This window comes from Cnephaeus nilssonii, assembly GCF_951640355.1.
Source record: "Cnephaeus nilssonii genome assembly, chromosome: 3".
In the NCBI taxonomy this organism is placed as follows: Eukaryota; Metazoa; Chordata; class Mammalia; order Chiroptera; family Vespertilionidae; genus Cnephaeus; species Cnephaeus nilssonii.
In genome coordinates, this window is record NC_137074.1 from 20404827 (window position 1) to 20424320 (window position 19494).

General features: G+C 40.5%; 1 protein-coding gene across 1 annotated transcript in view; it reads right to left on the reverse strand.

Annotated features, from left to right (window-relative positions):
* PLCH1 (phospholipase C eta 1) overlaps positions 1–19494 on the reverse strand; it is a 173260-nt gene that overhangs the window by 66165 nt on the left and 87601 nt on the right. The window contains exons 3-4 of the mRNA XM_079766462.1: positions 7694–7840; positions 5361–5604 (exon numbers count right to left, since the gene is read on the reverse strand). Of these exons, the coding sequence (XP_079622588.1) occupies positions 5361–5604; positions 7694–7840 (391 nt within the window). The remainder of the gene's footprint in view (positions 1–5360; positions 5605–7693; positions 7841–19494) is intronic.

A 19494-nucleotide genomic window follows, 5' to 3' on the forward strand; every position in this document is an offset into this window, starting at 1 on the left:
GCATTAACATCATCGCCTTTTACAGATAACAACTCTGAGGCAAAAGAGTTTAAGTAACTCACCCCTGTGGAGTTGGGGCTGGAACCCAGCACCAGTCTGAGTCTTCAACCACAACACCATATTGCTTCTAATAGATATGAGTCCTGCATCTGCCTCCAATTCAACATGCTCATACTGCAGAAATAGCTTGAATTACACTTTACACTGGATGAATTTTTTTTTCCTACAGCCAATTAAGATTCATTATTCTCATTATTCATTCACAGTTGAAGTTTTCAGGCCTAATTGAAGTGTAATAATCATGAACATTCCAAATCTGTTCCCTCAATTAACGTAATTAAATGTGAGTCCAATTAAGGATGTCATACTATTATTAAGACATTATCTAAAACCCTATCAAATTATGACAAAACCATATGAGAATGGTTCCCTAACTCAAATAATGTTCCCTATTTTTGACATCAGCTTCCTTTTTATCATTCATTCATTTCCTCTTTCCTTTTCTCTCCTCATTTACACAAATATCAACTGCTTCTGATTTTTTTAAACTGTTCTGTGCAGTTCTTGGGTACATGTGCTTTCCAGGTAGCATATTTTCAGAATATGAAATCACTCAGTTATCAACTGGTTAATTCAAATATGGAAACTTTCTACTGCCAGTAAACATGGACAAACAAATCAGGTTGAAGAACTATTGCCTAAGCTTGTATAAATTCTATTTAGAATATTATAACTTTAAGATGATAAAAGTAATCCCCATGGTAACCACACAAAAAATAATAGCCATAGAATATATGCAAAAGAAAATGAGAAATGACTTAAATATTACACTCCAAAAAAAAAAATCAACTAAACACAAAAGAAGACAGGAATGCAGAAAATGAGGGACAAAAAAGCCATAAGGCATACAGATAAGAAATAGCACAATTACAGAACTCCCTTCTTATCAGTAATTACTTCAAATATAAATGGACTAAACTTTTTGGTCAAAAGTCAGAGACTGGCATTGGTAAAAACACATAGCCCAACTATATGTTGCCTTAAGAGATGCACTTGAGATCAGGGGCACAAACAGGCTGAAAATGAAAAGATGGGGGAAAAAAGACTTTCTATGTAAATTAGGGGTGACTATACTAATGAAAAAAGGTTATAAGAGACAAAGAATGACATTGCATATTTATAAAAGGTTTGATACAGCAAGAAGATATCAATATTATAAGCATTTATGCATCTAATGACAGACCATCAAAATATATAAAGCAATAACTGAAAAAAATGAAAAAGGGAATAGTTCTATAATAATGGTTGGAGGCCTCAATACCCTACTCATAAGAATGGAACAACCAGATAGAAGATAAGTAAAGAAATAGAGGACTCAGCACAATAAACCACCTAGATCTCACAGACACACACACACAACAATCTATACAACAATAACATACAAATTCTACTCAAGTGCACATAGGACACTTTCTAGAATAGACGATATTTTAGGCCACAAATTAAGTCTTCAGATTTAAAAAGATAGACATACAAAGTGACTTTTCTGATCACAATGGGATAAAGTTAGAAGTCAGTTACAAAAGAAAATCTGAAAAATTCACAAAACTGTGGAATTTAAACAATACATTCTTAAACAACCAATAGATTGAAGAATAAATCACAAGAGAAATTAGGAAATACTTTCAAATGAATGAAAATGAAAGCACAACATATAAAACCTTATGGGATGCAGTGAAAGCATTGTTAAGGGGGAGATATAAAGCTATAAATTCTTACATTAAAAAAAAAAAAGAACTCAAGTCAACAACCTAACTTTACAACCTAAAAAACTAGGGGGGGGGGGGCGGAAATAACTTAACCCAAAACTAGCAAAAGGAAGGAAATAAGAAAAGCTAGTACAAAGATAAGTGAAATAGAGAATAGAAAAACAATAGAAAAAAAAATCAATGAAACCAAAAGTTAGTTATTCAAAAAGATCAACAAAATTGACAAACCTTAAGCTAGATGGACTAAGAAAAAAAATAGAGAAGACTCAAATTACAAATATCAGAAATGAAAATGGGATCATTACTACTGATTCTACAGAAATAAAAAGATAATGATAGTATGTACAACCATACACCAACAAATTGGATAACAGATGAAATGGACAAATTTCTAAAAACACAAAACCTACCAAATCTAATCAGAAAGGAATAAAAATCTGAATATATCTATAACTAATATAGAGATTGAATCAGTAATAAAAAAATCTCTCAACAAAGTAAAGCCCTGGTTTTGATCGCTTCACTAGTGAATTCTACCAAACATCTAAAAAACTAATACCAACACTTCTTAAATTTTTCCAAAAAAAATTAAATAAGAGGAAACATTTCCTCACTCATTCTGTGAGGTCAGTATTACTCTGATATCAAAGCCAGACAAGAACACAAGAAAACTACAGACCAATTTCTCTTATGGTCATTGATTTTTAAAAAATACTCAGCAGCCCTAGCCGATTTGGCTCAGTGGATAGAGTGTCAGCCCGTGGACTAAAGCAGTGGTTGGCAAACTCATTAGTCAACAGAGCCAAATATCAACAGTACAACGATTGAAATTTCTTTTGAGAGCCGAAAACCGACTTCTGCGCATGGGCCACGAAGTTTCAATCGCACTGTATGTGCGCGCCCGCACGTGGTATTTTGTGGAAGAGCCACACTCAAGGGGCCAAAGAGCTGCAGTTTGCTGACCACTGGACTAAAGGATCCCCGGTTCGATTCCTGTCAAGGGTACATACCTCAGTTGCAGGCTCAATCCCTGGCCCCAGTCAGGGTGTGTGCAGGAGGCAATCAACCCATGTGTCTCTCTCACATAGATGTTTCTTTCTTTCTTTCTTCTCTCTCTCTCTCTCTCTCTCTCTCTCTCTCTCTCTCTCTCTCTCGATTCTTCTATTCTTTCTCTTAAAAATATTCTTTAAAAAAAACTTTAAAAAGAATAAAACTGGAGAACTAAAAGTTCCTGATTTCAAAACTTACTACAAAGCAACAGCAGTCAAAACAGTGTGATACTGGCATAAAAACAAATATATAGACTATTGAAATAAAATACACAGCCCAGAAAGAAACTCTCACATATATGATTGAATGATCATTGACAAGGGTGGCAAGACAATTTGATTAGAAAATAACAGTCTTTTCAACAAATGGTACCAAAAAGAAATTGGACTTCATTCAAAAGAATGAAGCTGGTCCCTTTACCTAACACCATTTACAAAAATTAACTCAAAATGAATGAAGGACCTAAATGTAAGAGCTAAAACAATAAAACTCTTGGAAAAACATAGAACAAAAGCTTCATAACAATGGATGTGATGATGATTTCTTATATAGGATAGCAAAGGCACAGGTAACAAATGGAACTTCATGAAAATTTAAAAATGTTATGCATCAAATGACACTGTCAACAGAGTAAAAAGACAACTCACAGAGTGAAAGCAAATATTTTAGAATTATATATCTGATAAGGGATTCATATCCAGACTATGTAGAGAACTCCTAAAAGTTAATGACCAAACAAACAAAAAATGCCAACCTGCTTCAAAACTGGGCACAGGACTTAAGTAGCCATTTCTCCAAAGAAGTTATATGAATGGCCAACAAGCACATGAAAAGATGCTCAACATCATCAACATTAGGAAAATGCAATCAAAAGCCCTGGCTTGTTTGGCTCAGTGACTAGAGCGTCAGTCAGCCTGTGGACTGAAGGGTCCTGGGTTCGATTCCGATCAAGGGCACATGCCTGGTTGCGGGGCTCAATCCCCAGAAGGGGGTGTGCATGAGGCAGCCAATCAATGATTCTCTCTCATCGTTCATGTTCTGTCTCTCTCTCTCCCTCTCCCTTCCTCTCTGAAATCAATAAAAATATATATTTTTAAAAACTACCACCTCACACTCATTAAAATGACTACTATCAAAAGAACAGAAAACAAGTGTGGTGAGGATGTGGAGAAATTGGAACCCTTGTGCACTGTTGGCGGGAATGTAAAATAATACAGCTGCTGTGGAAAACAGTATGGCAGGTCCTCAAAAACTTAAAAATATAATTAACAAAGGGAAGCCAACACACTGAAGATGGCAGAACCTAGGTCTCTGTGACATCTCTGGGCCAATGATTAACCAACCCTGGAACGGCCCCATTTCAGATCTGTTGTTCATGAAAAATAAATACTCCTTATTATTTAATAAACATTGCCTTAAACAATATTAGTATGGTTGCGTGGCTTGCACCAAAAAGCATTCTTACTGGGTCAGTATTTTTGTTTGTTTTTACCAAAGGTTAGGAAGTTAAGAAGCAAACTAACAGAATAGAGCACCAAAAGCTGTTCCTATGTTTGTGTTTTCTTCCTATGTTTGTGCTTTGTTCTCTTATGAATCCCAGTTGCATTTATCTTCACGCTGAGAATATTGATGAAAGCATCATGGCTCATCAGCTCAGGAGTTCACACTGTCAAAACCCTTTCCTGGGCTGAGTATTTCCACTCTGCTCCAACAATACCCCAGGTGAGGGATTATAGCTAGAGTAATGTAAATTTATCAACACTCTTGGCAAAAAAATGAAGGCGCACATTCCAATGACAGCAAGGAAGTGGTACTACTCCCTACACATGGACAGGAGGCATCTGTACTCTAAGGCCATTCAAAATGTGCAGAAGAGACAAAAAAGCAGTCTCAGACCCACACTTCACGGCTAAGAAAACCGAGGCCAGAACCACCAGCTCGATCCCAGCAGGAGAGGTGCCTTTCAGACCAAGTGCCTCAATCATTTAACTTGTCAGCACTGCAGAACCACAAGAATGGGTTTAACCAATAATGAAACTCAGCCTCCAGTCTCTCAAGCAATTTACATAGGATAAATGTTATTAAGCAAAAAGAAAGTTCCCCTGGAGTGTCAATCAGTTCCGTTTCCAAACTGTATGTTAGAAAAGGGCGAGGGAAAGTATAAAGGAGCTAAGTCCTGGGTACATAATTGGAACTCAAAAAATTATTTGTTAAACTAAACTGGCTCTAACAAAGCAGGGTTTTTCTCTAATACAAATAAATGCTTTCCTGGTTGCCTCCTCTCTCTGGGGAAACTTCATTTTGGATATTTCTTGGAGCTAAATTCAGTCTCTTCCACAGAAGTCTGCTTCTGACTTTATATACGATTGTTTTTATGTGTTTCACACATTCGTTTACTTTCTGTGAGAGTGAGGAGGGAATAGTGAGGGCTAGGGGTAAAGAAAGAAAAAAATTGGGGGGACAATAAGCATAGACTGATCATCACTTACACACACACATGATTCCACACAGAACTCAAAAATAACGATTTAGGAAGGATATTGGTCATGAGTCCTTTGCCTTTTGGCAAGGGAATCTTCATCACTGATGCCGGCCATCAGGTACTTGAGGCCTGTGATCCAGGTGCGGGCCTCCTCGGGGTTGGAGGTGATGAGGTCCAGGGACTCCATGTGGTTACCATGGTAGATGGTAAAGCAGCAGCTGGGGTCAAAGTTCCCCTCAGCTTGTCTGTGGAATATTTCAGACTGCCGACCCTCGGTGACTTTGTAAATGGAGTCAATAAGTACTGTGAGGCAAGTGAAATACATGACAGGTGAAGATATGGATACGGACTAAGAAAAAGGAAAAGCAAAATCATTTTAAATTTTTAAAAATAAGCATGAACAAATTCATTGCCTGTGAGCTGTGGTTTTTAAGTCTAAATGTGGAATACAAGCCCTGTCACTTACTGCTAGGAACCTTCTCTACATGAGACTTGACCTTCCTGGGAAGACTGGACAATGCCCTCCCAGGCATTGAGTCGGGATGGGTTGAAATTTATAATAAAATGATAGGTATGCCCAGCAGAGCAAGAAGACTGGTAGAAAAGGGAGCTAATAAATATGTCAAATTTATAGTTCACCTATTTATGCAGGGAAAACATACAAAGACCTAGAGCCAACTTTGGTGTTTTAAATAATGCATGAGAAGATAGAAAATTGAAAGGAAAAAAAAATTAATGGTAACCAAATAGCATAGTTAAAAGTGATTGGCATTTAGAGTAAGGATTCCATTAGGAAAAGGTAGAGCAGGGGTTAGAGAGGTCGAAAGGAACAAGGTTGCATCCCAGGGAAAGAGGCATAAAGATACAGAAGCATAGGGCCCACTCCAGGGACACAGAGCAGGCCATTCATGCTGGACTGCAAAGCTCAAGAGGGGAATCCAGGAGTAAAAGCTGGAGGGGTAGTTAGAGGGTAGATTGTGCAGAGCCTAGAACAGTAGATGAGAGATTAGCACTATTTATGCAGTGGGGCAGCACGGAACATTTGTATCAGAGAAGCACTACAGGGAATATTATGTACTTTAAACTGAAACAATATGTCTTATTTGCCTCTTTATTGATAAGCATAAATCAGAAGAGTTGCATATCCTGTTCATTGCCCACATACATCATCCTCTTCTCCCCCGCTGCCTTAATAGCAGACTTTCTTCTGGTATCAACTCATGGTCCCTTCATGATTCAGGAAAATGAGCATGTGCCCAGCCCCAGGGCAAATTCTGGTGGGGCTCAGGCACTGGGGTGTCCCCATTCATATTTCTTACGATTGATTTAGGTGTGGGAATGCGTCCCAGCTCTAACCAAGGAGACCTGGGGCAATGTGCCACGAGTGAAAGGTCTAGAAAGAGGTTCTTCTCTTCTAAAAAGGAAGTAAATGAAGAGAAGGTCCCTTGCTGCCTCTTCACTGTTATGTCAGGTTGTGAGGGACAGAGCCAAGAGCACACAGCAAAACAGAACTAGAGACTCAGTACCCCATGCCTGGGGCCTGCCAATCTCTGGGTTTCTTGCCATGTGAGGTAATAAATTTGTGTGTCGTGTAAGCCTAACTTGGTCCGGTTCTTCTGCTACTTGAAGGGGAAAGCATCAGAACTGATCAAAGCAGAAAAAAAAACTAGCAAAATGGAAATTGGTTAGGAGACTTCGCAATAGGCCACCGGAAAGGTGATGAGACCCTGGACAAGGTTCCTGTGACAACAGGATGGAAGGAGCAGATGAGAGAGGCCTTACAGGAGACCACCGGACTTGGTGCTGAGTAGAAGGTGTGAGAGACAGGCCTTAACGAGGAGACAGATCAAAGCTATTTTACTTGATTTCATTAAAACAATTTCCTTAACTTATTAATCAGTCAACTAATCAAAACACTTTAACAGGTCTATATTCATAACATCCATTGGATTTATGATACCCATAAACTTTCATAGGAAAATGAAAGACCTCAGGCTATAAAATCTCATATGCCAAGTAAAATATATATATATATATATATATATATATATATATATATATATATATATATATATATATGTGTGTGTGTGTGTGTGTGTGTGTGTGTGTGTGTGTGTGTAAGTGTGTAAGTGTGTAATGTCTCCAACACAGGGGAAATATTAACATTTACAGCATTCATGAACAAGAAAACTTTTATGGATTTAAATTCCCCAAATAATTTAAAAAGCAAAAATGGTTATAACTTATTCTGCCTCTCCACATCCTTTAACAGCTGACCCCAAAACTTGCAAAAATATGGATGTTCCAGAGGTCTGAAGCTTCCACAGAACCCACCCAATATAACCCGTGTTACTGTGTCAGGCCACACACAAAATTCAGAGATGGATCTTACTTTTTGCCTTCTCACTCTTCCTGGAGGGTCTCCATCGGAGGCGGGTCCGGTGCTCATCCAGGTAAAAGAGCCGGACGAGCCCTTTGGTCCCACGCTTTAGTTTGATCATCTGTGTCCCGGACTGCATTACACTCATGCATCTTTCAACTGCAAGAGATCAGAGCACATTCAGCTCTCAGACAATGCACATGGGTACTGGTGTTCAGAAACTTCACTGTCAAATAAAACCTCTGATTCACCCCTGAAGACACCCAGGACCAGAAGGCAAATTTGCTACAGATACTCTGGAAAGAGTTGTTAAGCAATTGATTCATCAGGCTTAAGCCAGGAAAAAAACCATACTTACTGAAATAAAATTGTACTTCCAGGTACACAATGCATTACTGCTGCACAAAGTCATCTTTTGTTCAAGGGGGCAACACATTGTTTTTTGGTGTGAGTCTGATGACCATTTGATACTTGGATCTATATTCATAAAGCAAGGTCTCAGATTTCATGTTAGATCTTCTAAGTTCTTACATAGCCAGTTGTAAAAGCATCTTATGATAATGCTTTCAAAGGCAATCAACAGAAACATAATTGGCAAAAATGTTTCAACAACTGCTGAATTATATGATGGCTACATATGTGTTCATCTATACTGAGTGGCCAGATTATTATGATCTCTGAACGCATAATAATCTGGCCACTCAGTGTGTGTGTGTGTGTGTGTGTGTGTGTGTGTGTGTGTGTGTAGGTGACACACACACACACACACACACACACACACACACACACTGAGTGGCCAGATTATTAGAGGCCCGGTGCATGAATTCGTGCATGGGTGAGGCCTGGTGCATGAATTCGTGCATGGGTGAGGCCCGGTGCATGAATTCATGCATGGGTGTATATATTAGAGGCCCGGTGCATGAATTCGTGCATGGGTGAGGTCTGGCCAGCCTGGCCAGGGGAGGGGACATGGGCAGTTGGCTGGCCTGCCTGCTAGTCGAACTCCTGGTCGAGGGGACAATTTGCATATTAGCCTTTTATTATATAGGATATACACTGAGTGGCCAGATTATTATGCGTTCAGAGATCATAATAATCTGGCCACTCAGTGTATATCTATATATATAAAAGCCTAAGCAACCATTACGACCGGTTGACTGAATGACTGGTTGACCGGTCGCTATGACGACACACTGACCACCAGGGGGCAGACGCTCAATGCAGGAACTGCCCCCTGATGGTCAGTGCATTCCCACAGCCAACCTCCCACGGCTGGCCAACCTCCCACAGTCCCTCCCCCCAGCTGCCCCCGATCAGTCCCCTTCACCGGCCAGGCCAAGGGACCCCACCTGTGCATGAATTCGTGCACTGGGCTTCTAGTATATATATAAAAGCCTAAATGACCGGCCGACTGGCTGGTAGCTATGATGCACAGTGACCACCAGGGGACAGATGCTCAACGCAGGAGCTGCTGATCTGCAGTGACTTGGCAGCTGCGGTTCTCGGGTAATGCACCTAGAACCAGAGAGGAGGGAGCCCAATTCTGGGGTGCAACACCCGAGAACCGCCCTCTCTCAATTCAGGACCCCTCGGGGGATGTTGAAGAGCTGGTTTCAGCCCAAGCCCCGCAGGCCAGGCTAAGGAACCCCACATGCTGGAGGGACCCCACTCACTCCGCAGACAACCTCAAGCTGCGCCGTCCAGGTGTGGCCAGTCGGGGAGGGACTGAAGGAGGTTGGCTCCAGGGCATGTCCCGCCTGTCTCACCCAGTCCTGCCCTACTGGCCACCTTCTAATTAATTTCCTTTCAATGTGCATGAATCCGTGCACCAGGGCACTAGTATTATTATATTTACTAGAGGCCCGGTACACAAATTCGTGCACAGTGGGGGTCCGGCTGGTCTCACCCCTGATCAGGGTGGGGGGGGCCAATCGGGACCAGGGCCAGCCAGGCGGAGGGGCCGCGGGAGGTTGGCCGGCCAGCCCCACTGCCCCCCTGCAGTACGCGTCATAGTAACCCATCGTTCCAGTCACTTAGGGTTTTATATATATAGATGTATGTTTGAAAATGACTAAATATCATTTTTAAATATAATTTAAAAATTCAAGTTTTCACAATTCAACATAATTGTTTTTTACTTCCCAGCATCATAATCCTCTTCCTTTCCTGCCAAAAACTTTCTGGTTATTCTTTGAGTCATTAATTTTTCCCTCCATTTTCAGTCATGTGGACTGTTTAAAATTGATCTACCCTTCAGCTCCAGGGTATCTCATCACTGTGGTTACAGTAATTGGTTCAGAAATGGGCATGTGATTGAATCTAAGACAACTGGGACTTCTGGAAAAAATGGATCTTAATCCCTCTATAGCTAAATTTTGCAGCCCAGGGCTTCCAGCTTCCATCTGGGATCCATGAAAAGCAAGTCCGCTTGAAACAGAACCCAAAGCTGAGCTGATAAATAGAAAGGGAGAAAAATGTCCTGGTCCTGCTATTTGAGCCCTGTATCAAGCCCCTCATGAAACTAGAGACATATTCCTGAACTATGTAGTTTCTGCTCAAATAGCTTCAATTTGAGTTTTCTGGCACTTGCAACACAGAGAGTTTTAACCAATACACTCAATAATACTTCTATCTCAGCTTGAGCAGGGTAATTAACCTGTCAAGTTCTGATTCTACCTTTAGGATTTTATGAGGCTAAACTGAAAGTTGCTAACTTCCAGAGATACAATCTAGTGACAGCTCCTCTAAAGAAAACCCTTGTTGAACTAAAAGGAAGGCTTATCCTAAAAGAAGGGGCCTGGTGTATAATAGAGGGAAATAAGGATCTAGACATAAAAGATATGTTGATGAATTAAACTGCAAGGATTTTCCAACTAGAGAATAACTTGGTGATTGAATTATGGTACTATCCAAATAGCCTCTTGTACAAGTGAAAGCTATCATTTAATTCTCTCTGCTTTGAGATGAACCTTGTTGGAAGAGACCATTGGTGTTGCCTGGTTCCCCATCACAGGTAAATGGAAATACTCTTTTCCCATTTCATGTGCCTTTGGTGGCCTGTCAATCACCAACTAAGACGTGGGCACCTGACTTAAGCTTCCAGCAAATCTGTCTCCCTCCACAGCAGCAGAGCACTACATAAACACAGCACTGAGCCGTTGCAATGGCCAAGACTTAAGAGACGCTCCTGGTTGGCCACTCCAAGATGCCACAGTCGTCAGAGTTATTCTTCCTGAGGGTGACAAATTATTCCATTTTCCCCTTGATTCTGCAACTTATGCAATCTTCCTCCAAATGTTCTTTTATCATATCATTCAGAAACAGCTTTTACTTCATCAACAAATACACAGGCACATATATAACCCTTAGAGCACTGGCAGCATCTGGCTGAGTACCCACAAACAGTACGGTGTTAGAAACAGATCAAGGAAACGTAGTAAATAAACTTTAACAACGTTAGACTTCAACTTTGCTGGCTGAGTATCTTATCTTTACTAAGAAAGATCATTTGACCCCAAAGCTTAACATTGCATGTGCAAGGTACTCTTTACAGGTGCCTATAACCAACATTCACTATATCCTCCACGAAGAGCCTTTTTTCACCCCCAAAATTAAGGGAGAACAACATAAAGTTAAGTACGATTTTAAGACCTGATATTACAAGGGAAGGGAAGTGTAGCTTGCTCTTACTCACCTTACCTGACATATCAAATACCCAAGTAATAAACGCAATGCTTCTTAAAATGTTTACTTTGAAGCACAGAACAAAATTTGAGATTTAGCTTCACACTAGTAAATTTACCACCACTGAGCACCATTCATTTAAGTAATGAGAGCCATGAATTTCAATTCTTGACAGTCACATTGACCATCTCATACCAGTAATTAAAGGGAGAACAGAAGAGAGAATGTCATTGTATCAAGATAAAATCAAATAAAACTAACCAAGCCAAAACACCCAAAAAACTCTATTAGAACTTCAATAAACAGATGTTCACAGAGCAACTCCTAGTTCTAGGCACAGGGCTATGTAATGAGGGAAAGCAAAAAGCAAAAAGACTTCTCTTTACCTTAAAGAGGTTGAATTTTAAGAGAATGAAGCATCTAAAGAGATTATTATGGTAGTTCAGAGCTGTGGTTAAGAACACCAAGTTTGGATCTAGACAGCCTGGGGTAGAACTCCAGGTCTACAACTTAGTAGCTTGTATGACATTGGGCAATATAGTATTTAATCCCTCTGTGTCTCCATTAGCTTATCTATTAAATGGGGGATAATATTACCTACCTCTTGAATTGCTGTTAATTGAATGAGTTTATTCCAGTGGAGTACTGAAAATGGTACCTGGCATATCATAACCACTGTAAATGGTAGTTATTATTATTATGGTTTTATTATTGAAATATTTTAAAAATAAATGCCAAGTCAGAAGTAAAGACATAAATACTTTGGGGTCTATAGAAAAAGAAGTCTACAGTGAGCTAGAATGGGGAGAAGTATGGTAATAAAACAGAATCAGTGAAGACTTGGGGTCAGGAAAGAGGAGAAGTGTGATCAGAGGGTAGGGAAAGACTGGCCTCCATCTCTGGAAGAGTGACTCAAAGGGCATTGACAGAATCCATGGGCCGGATAAGACTGGGCTATAGAGGGTTAGAGGTGCTGGTATAACATTGGCAATAAGAGATTCACTAGATATTTCTGAGCGAAGGAGTGACAGAATAAAAGACATAATTTAGGAATGTATGTCTCTGGGGAGAGAGAATAAAATAAATTGTTTAAGCCAGAGTAAAGAAGTTGAAATAACTGAACCATCACAGATCTATAAAGCAAGGACTATAAATCCATAGACTGTCTCATACCTGACAGTGCCCTCTGCTTTGCTCACACTGCCTTTCATTCCCCTTCCTTTTCACAGTCCCATTTCTTTCCCCTGAAATGGAATTGCTATGGCTACAATATCTCGACAATTTATCAGGAAAAGCATAGCGATATAAAAGGATAATCAGCTACTTGAGCTAATAAATACCACCTGCCACTAAGCAAATACCATTCAGAGCAGGGGTCCTCAAACTTTTTAAACAGGGGGCCAGTTCACTGTCCCTCAGACCGTTGGAGGACCGGACTATAGTTTAAAAAAAAACTATGAACAAATTCCTATGCACACTGCACACATCTTATTTTGAAGTAAAAAAACAAAACGGCAAAAACACCCACATGTGGCCCGCGGGCCGTCGTTTAAGGACGCCTGATCCAGAGAAACAAAAACATTTTAGAAAATGGGATCCAATCCCTTAGAGAGGGAGTATGTTTACACAATATATTAAATATTCACTAGCTTCACATTTATCCCACCAACTCAGCTGTGGGTTAGGACTCCAGCACCATCTAGTAGAGTGGGCAAGCATACATGATCCAAATGTCCTTGCACAGCTGGCTTTGAAACAATACGCTGCCTAAATTGTTTATGGAGCTGCTTTCCACTTTCTCCGTGATCCTTCCCTGTCACAATGAAAAGCCATTTGGTTAGAGTGAAATGGAAAAATCAAGTTCAACGCAGTCTTGAGAGTCATTCTAACCCACTTCTCCCTTCCTCAAACAGGCCATTGAGTTGTCCAGTTAACCAGAGAAAGAAAACCCTCAAATCATTCCTTGTAATTCATCGCAGGAGGTAATGATCACAAAATATTCTTCCAGAGTCCTCTAAGTCACTTGTGTCAGCATAAGCCAATTTCTTCATGCTCTGCCCTCAGTAAAGGAATTAACAGTAAAAGTCATTCTCCAACCATTCTGGGTCGGTCAATTCCATTAAATGGGATGAGAAACAAGGGAACAAAGAAGGAGTTCCAGAAGCAGGTCAACAAGGACAGAGTCCCAGTGGCTTAGAATGGTATACCCTCATCACACACATTCCCAGTGCTGGAAAGTCTGCACATGTGGGCTATAAATTCAGGCAGCTACCAACACGTGCATAATCCCTTTGAGCCTACGTCATTCTCCCTATGATAGCCTTAATATTTTTAGAAAAACAAAACAAAAACAAGTTATGTGAATACAATGCAGCAACTTTCAAGAATATTAAGGAAGAAATGCCCATCAACCCATCACATAATACACATATTGTTTTGGTCTATTATGGTCCAGATCTTAATGTGTACATAATTTGACACACTGGTTGCAATCATGATACTTAAGCCACTTGGCCCTCTGCTTTATTTTATTTGTATTATAAACATTTTTCCATGTTTCTACACAGTTTTAATAATTATCATTTTAATGGCTGCCTTATAGTATAGCATAAATATTTAAAGAGCAGAAGAGATGAGTAGAGAACTATATTCTAACTTTATTACATAATTAGAGTTTAAAGCCTAACAGAGTCTCATCTGTAAAATGAAAGGGCTAACAAAATTGCCTACAAAGTCCTTTAGAATTCAACTCTCTATCAGGATTAAATCAATCATTTTGCTACAATCAGTTTAAATAAGTACATTTCCTTAGGGGCTATCAGTTCAATAAATCCTTCAAGCAGAAAATATTGTAAATATATATACTTGTGATATGAAGTATCCTAATACAACATATGTATCCTTTGGGGGGAGATTCCCAACATTTCCACTACGTATATATGATATTAAGAGGTTCAATTCTTTCAGCCATGTTTGAAGCAGAGGTAGTCACAGTCTGTTAGGAATGCCAAACATGCCATCCAATGCTGACTTTTATAACAGCTTTAAGGTATAAGTTATATACATTAACATTCACCTGTCTTAAATGTACAGTTCAATAGCTTTAGTGTATTGACAGTTGTGTGATGATCTAATTTTAGGACAGTTCCATCACCCTAGCTCTATTCTTTAAAAAGCCAAGATGCAAAGTCATCTCCAATAGTAATAAGCACAGCTGGTACCCTGCTCCTCTGCTGTAAACGTCACCTGGAGACTGCATCGCAATATAGGGTTACAGCCATGCCTGCGTTAGGCCATGCAAGAATATCACTTGCACTTTTTTGTGAACACGCCTATCACCAGACTGCGCATTCGCAGGCAAAACAAAAGTCCACATCGTCTGCAAGAGAGTCTTTTCAGCAAAAAGGTTCATGAAAAAAATGTGAATTGATTTCTTGCCAGCCTCCACCGATCAGAGTAAATCTGAGTGATTGAAAGGGAATTAGCTTCTGAAAACAATTTCATTTCCAGTGGAAAAGGTGTCAAATGATACAGGTAATGTTTCTCTCAGAGGAAGAAAAGGGAGAGTTCCTAAAATCACCGGAGAAGTAAAGGGTATGTGTAATTCTCAGCACAGACCAAAATCAGATTCGGGGCCTGGTACACAGTGAGGGTAAGACACCTTGCTGAGGGCAGTGCAGCTGGAGAGGTCAGCCCACAGGCTCAGGGCCAGAGAGCCGGGAGCAAAAGACAGTTCTGGTTATTCCCTCAACCTAAAATTACATTTTCCTCGGAGTTCTGAGTCCATGAAACAACTGACCTGCCTTCCATAAATATTTTATCTTTCAGGAAGACAAAATTCCTGTTCATCCAAAAGCCTTTAAAGAATAACTTGAAAGGAAAAATAAACTGATTCGCATCTGGACATTTTACTATGGACATGAATGTTTTCGATGATATTTATATAAAATATTAGAGGCCTGGTGCACAAAATTCGTGCACAGGGGGGGCTATCCCTCAGCCTGGCCTGCACCCTCTCCAATCTGGGACCCCTCGGGGGATGTCTGACTGCCGGTTTAGGCCTGATCCCACAGAGATTGCCCCCAACCGCCCTCCCCTGCCATCCTGGTTGCCCCCAATTGCCCTCCCCTGCTGGCCTGGTCACCCCCAACCGCCCTCTCCTGCTGGCCTGATCTTGCCCCAACTGCCCTCCCCTGCCGACCTGATCGCCCCTAACTGCCTCTGCCTCAACCCCCACCACCATGGCTTTGTCCGGAAGGAAGTCAAATGTTCGGAGGATGGCCGGTCGACCCAGTCTAATTAGCATATTACCCTTTTATTAGTATAAATAACTGCTCTTCACAGAAAATGGCTTCACCTGAAAAGCCCTCCCTCACCAATAGTCGGGCTTTAAAGTCAAGTAATATCAGCTTATGAATAAATGTGTTTCCAAACAACCAGGGAAAACTCCACTCTTATTAAGTCATGATTCTTCCCAGTGAAGAGCAAACAATGTGGAGATTGCTGTTTTTTTATGCCATTGCTTAAACCACTCCTATGGCAAAGATGAGATTATTTGAAAGGTTTTAGAAACTAATTGGTTAGCAGTAACATTTTGGAACTTGTTTGCAAACCTATAGGCACACAGTCACTATAGGTACATTTGGGGGAATTTAAGCCAGAGTGAAAGAAATTAATCAGTAATTTTTAAAATGTCAGAACCCTTTTTTCTATTTTACTAAAGTCTTACATAACACTTTTGTTTTTTAATGAAATCTGTATTATATTCAATAATTGTTTCTGTTCCATAATTGTTGGCTCTGGAAAACAAAAGAAATACAAATAAGAATTCATAACAATACAGTTTTGTTGGATTTATTTAATGTTGTCCTATTGGGGAAGGGGGCATGAATTAATTTTAAATTTAGTTTCATCTAATATGTAAAGAGTTTTCTACTTCAACATAGGATCAGAAATGACAGTGTCATCAACATTCTGCAATATGGTTTGTTATTTTTTAAAAATCCTTTAAAATAAACAAAGCAAGAACAGACTCAGAAGCAGAGGAATAACTGATGGTTGGCAGAGCAAAGTGGAGTGAGAGATGAGTGAAAAAGGGAAATAAGAGGTACAAACTTCCAGCTATAAATCATGGAGATGTAGTGTACAGCACAGGGAATATAGTCAATATGCTATAATAACTTTACACAGTGGCAGATGGTTGCTAGACTTGCAGTGATTACATCATAAGGTATATAAATATTGAATCATCATGTTATATGCCTGAAACTAACATAGCATTATATGTCAACTATACTTTAATAAAAAAAATTAAAATTAAATTAAAAAAATAAAATTCATACATGTGTGAAATATATATAAATATATATATTAAGACCACAGACCCTGTTTCATCATTTTTTCAGTAATATGACATTGGACTAGATATTTGGGGCAAAATTCCCAAGCCACATTAAATAATGGCCTTTATTTATAGAGTACATTGTCATCTAACAAGTCTATTTCATAGTTTGCCACACTGGCAGTATATCAAAATCAACTGGGGACCTTCCAAAAGTATTGATCACACAGCCCCACTACAGAAAAATTAAATCAGCATCTGTTGGGGTGGGGCTGGGCTGGCATCTGTTTTATTTTATTACTAGAGGCCCGGTGCATGAAATGCGTGCATGGGAGGGGGGGTCCCTCAGCCCAGCCTGCACCCCTTCCAATCCAGGACCCCTTAGGGAATGTCTGACTGCCAGCAGTAGGACATACCTCTCGCAATCCGGGACCACTGGCTCCTAACCGCTCGCCCCCCTGCCTGCCTGATCTCCCCTAACTGCCTCTGCCTGCTGGCCTGATCGCCCCCTAACTACTCTCCCCTGCCAGCCTGATCGCTCCCCTGCCAGCCTGATCGCCCACCTCCTAACTGCTCTCTCCTGCTGGCCTGATCACTCGCCCCCCTAACTGCTCTCCCCTGGCGGCCTGATCACCCCCTAACTGCTCTCTCCTGCTGGCCTGATCACCCACCCCTAACTGCTCTCTCCTGCCGGCCTGATCACCCACCCAACTCTCTTCCCTGCCGGCCTGATCACCCCCTAAGTGCTCTCTCCTGCCGGCCTGATTGCCCACCCCCTAACTGCTCTCCCCTACCTCTGCCTCGGCCCTAACTACCTCTGCTTTGGCCCCTGCCACCATGGCTTTGTCCGGAAGGACATCCGGAAGACGTCCAGTCTAATTAGCATATTACCCTTTTATTAGTATAGATGCTTCCCAGGGAGTCTACTGTATATCCAGAGTTAACATTATTGACATATATATTATATGGCTTATTCTCTTAAGATCTCTGAAGTTAGTAAAACAATTAATTGTCTCTGTAGAGCAGATGAGCAAAGAACTTGGCTGAGGTCATAAAGCTAGTAAGTGGCAGAGTCAGATTTAAAACTAGGTGGCCTGAATCCCAGGGCAATTCTCTCCATTTCACCATGTGGATTGTCTACCTGCAGGTCCTGTCTGGGCCAGTAACTGGCTGATGACTGATAAGTCCTTTAAACAGCCTTGACTCTAATTTTCTGAAAATAAAGAATACCTTTGCTGGTTCCTAAGATCTTTCTTGCCAAGCACTGGGAATCTATAATATACCAGGTCTAGCTTTTGGAAATGTTTATGTATCATAGTGATAATAGGGGTGGGATACAAAACATATGAACAATAAGGACTTAGGCGGGGGAACGGGGGGACGGTGCACAAAGATTAGGTGAACTCCAGAGGAGACAGAATTTGAGCCTGACCCTTGAAGATCATAATAAGAATACTTGGTAGATTTTTTAAAAATTGTTCTTATTCTAGGGTTGTGTACATTTTTTTATCCTCAGAGTGTATAAATGGTAGCTATGATTATTTAAAATGAATTATAACTTCACACCTGTTAGAGTGGCCATTATCAACAAGACAAGCAGTAACAAGTGTTGGAGAGGTTGTGGATAAAAGGGAACCCTCATTCACTGCTGGTGGGAATGGAGACTAGTACAACCACAATGGAAAGCAGTGACGCAATTCCTCAAAAAATTAAGAATAGAGACCAGCCGGCATGGCTCAGTGATTGAGTGTCGACCTATGAACCAAGAGGTCATGGTTCAATTCTCAGTCAGGGCACATGCCCAGGTAGTGGGCTCGATTCCTAGTGTAGGCCATGCAGGAGGCAGCCAATCAATGATTCTCTCTCATCATTGATGTTTATTGCTCTCTCTCCCTCTCCCTTCCCCTCTGAAATTAATAAAAATATATTTTTAAAAATTAAGAATAGATCTACCATATGACCCAGCAATCCCTCTCCTAGGTATATACCTGAAAAACTTGAAAACATATTCGCAAGGATATATGCACCCCTATGTTCATTGCAGCATTATTCGCAGTGGCCAAGACATGGAAACAACCAAAGTGTTCCACAATAGAGGATTTGATAAAGAAGATGTGGTACATATATATACACAATGGAATACTACTCAGCCATAAGAAAGGATGAAATACTGCCATTTGTAACAACATGGATGGATCTTGAGAATATTATGCTAGGTGAAATAAGTCAGTTAGAAAAAGCTAAGAACCATATGATTTCACTCATATGTGGGATATAAAACTAAAACTCGTGAACACAAACAACAGATTGGTGGCTGCCAGAAGGAAGGGAGTAGGGGGTAAAGGGGGTCTTAATATATCGTGATTGGAGAAGATTTGACTTTGGGTGGTAGGCACACAGTGCAATATACAGATCTTGTAACAGAAACCACACCTGAAATCTGTATGATCATTTTAAAAATAGATAGAAAAATAAAATAAAATGAATTAAAAATACTCTGTTCATCACATTAAAAATTATACCTTAATGTTTATTCTTATCCTATATAATAAAAGGCTAATATGCAAATCAACCGAACAGCATAACGACCAGTCGCTATGATGTGCACTGACCACCAGGGGGAAGATGCTCAATGCAGGAGCTGCTCCCTGGTGGTCAGTGCACTCCCACAGAGGGAGCGCCACTCAGCCAGAAGCCCTGAGCCAGGCTCACAGCTGGCAAGCGCAGAGGCTCCCGCCTCCACAACAGCACTAAGGATGTCGGACTGACAGCTTAGGGGGAGCGGGCC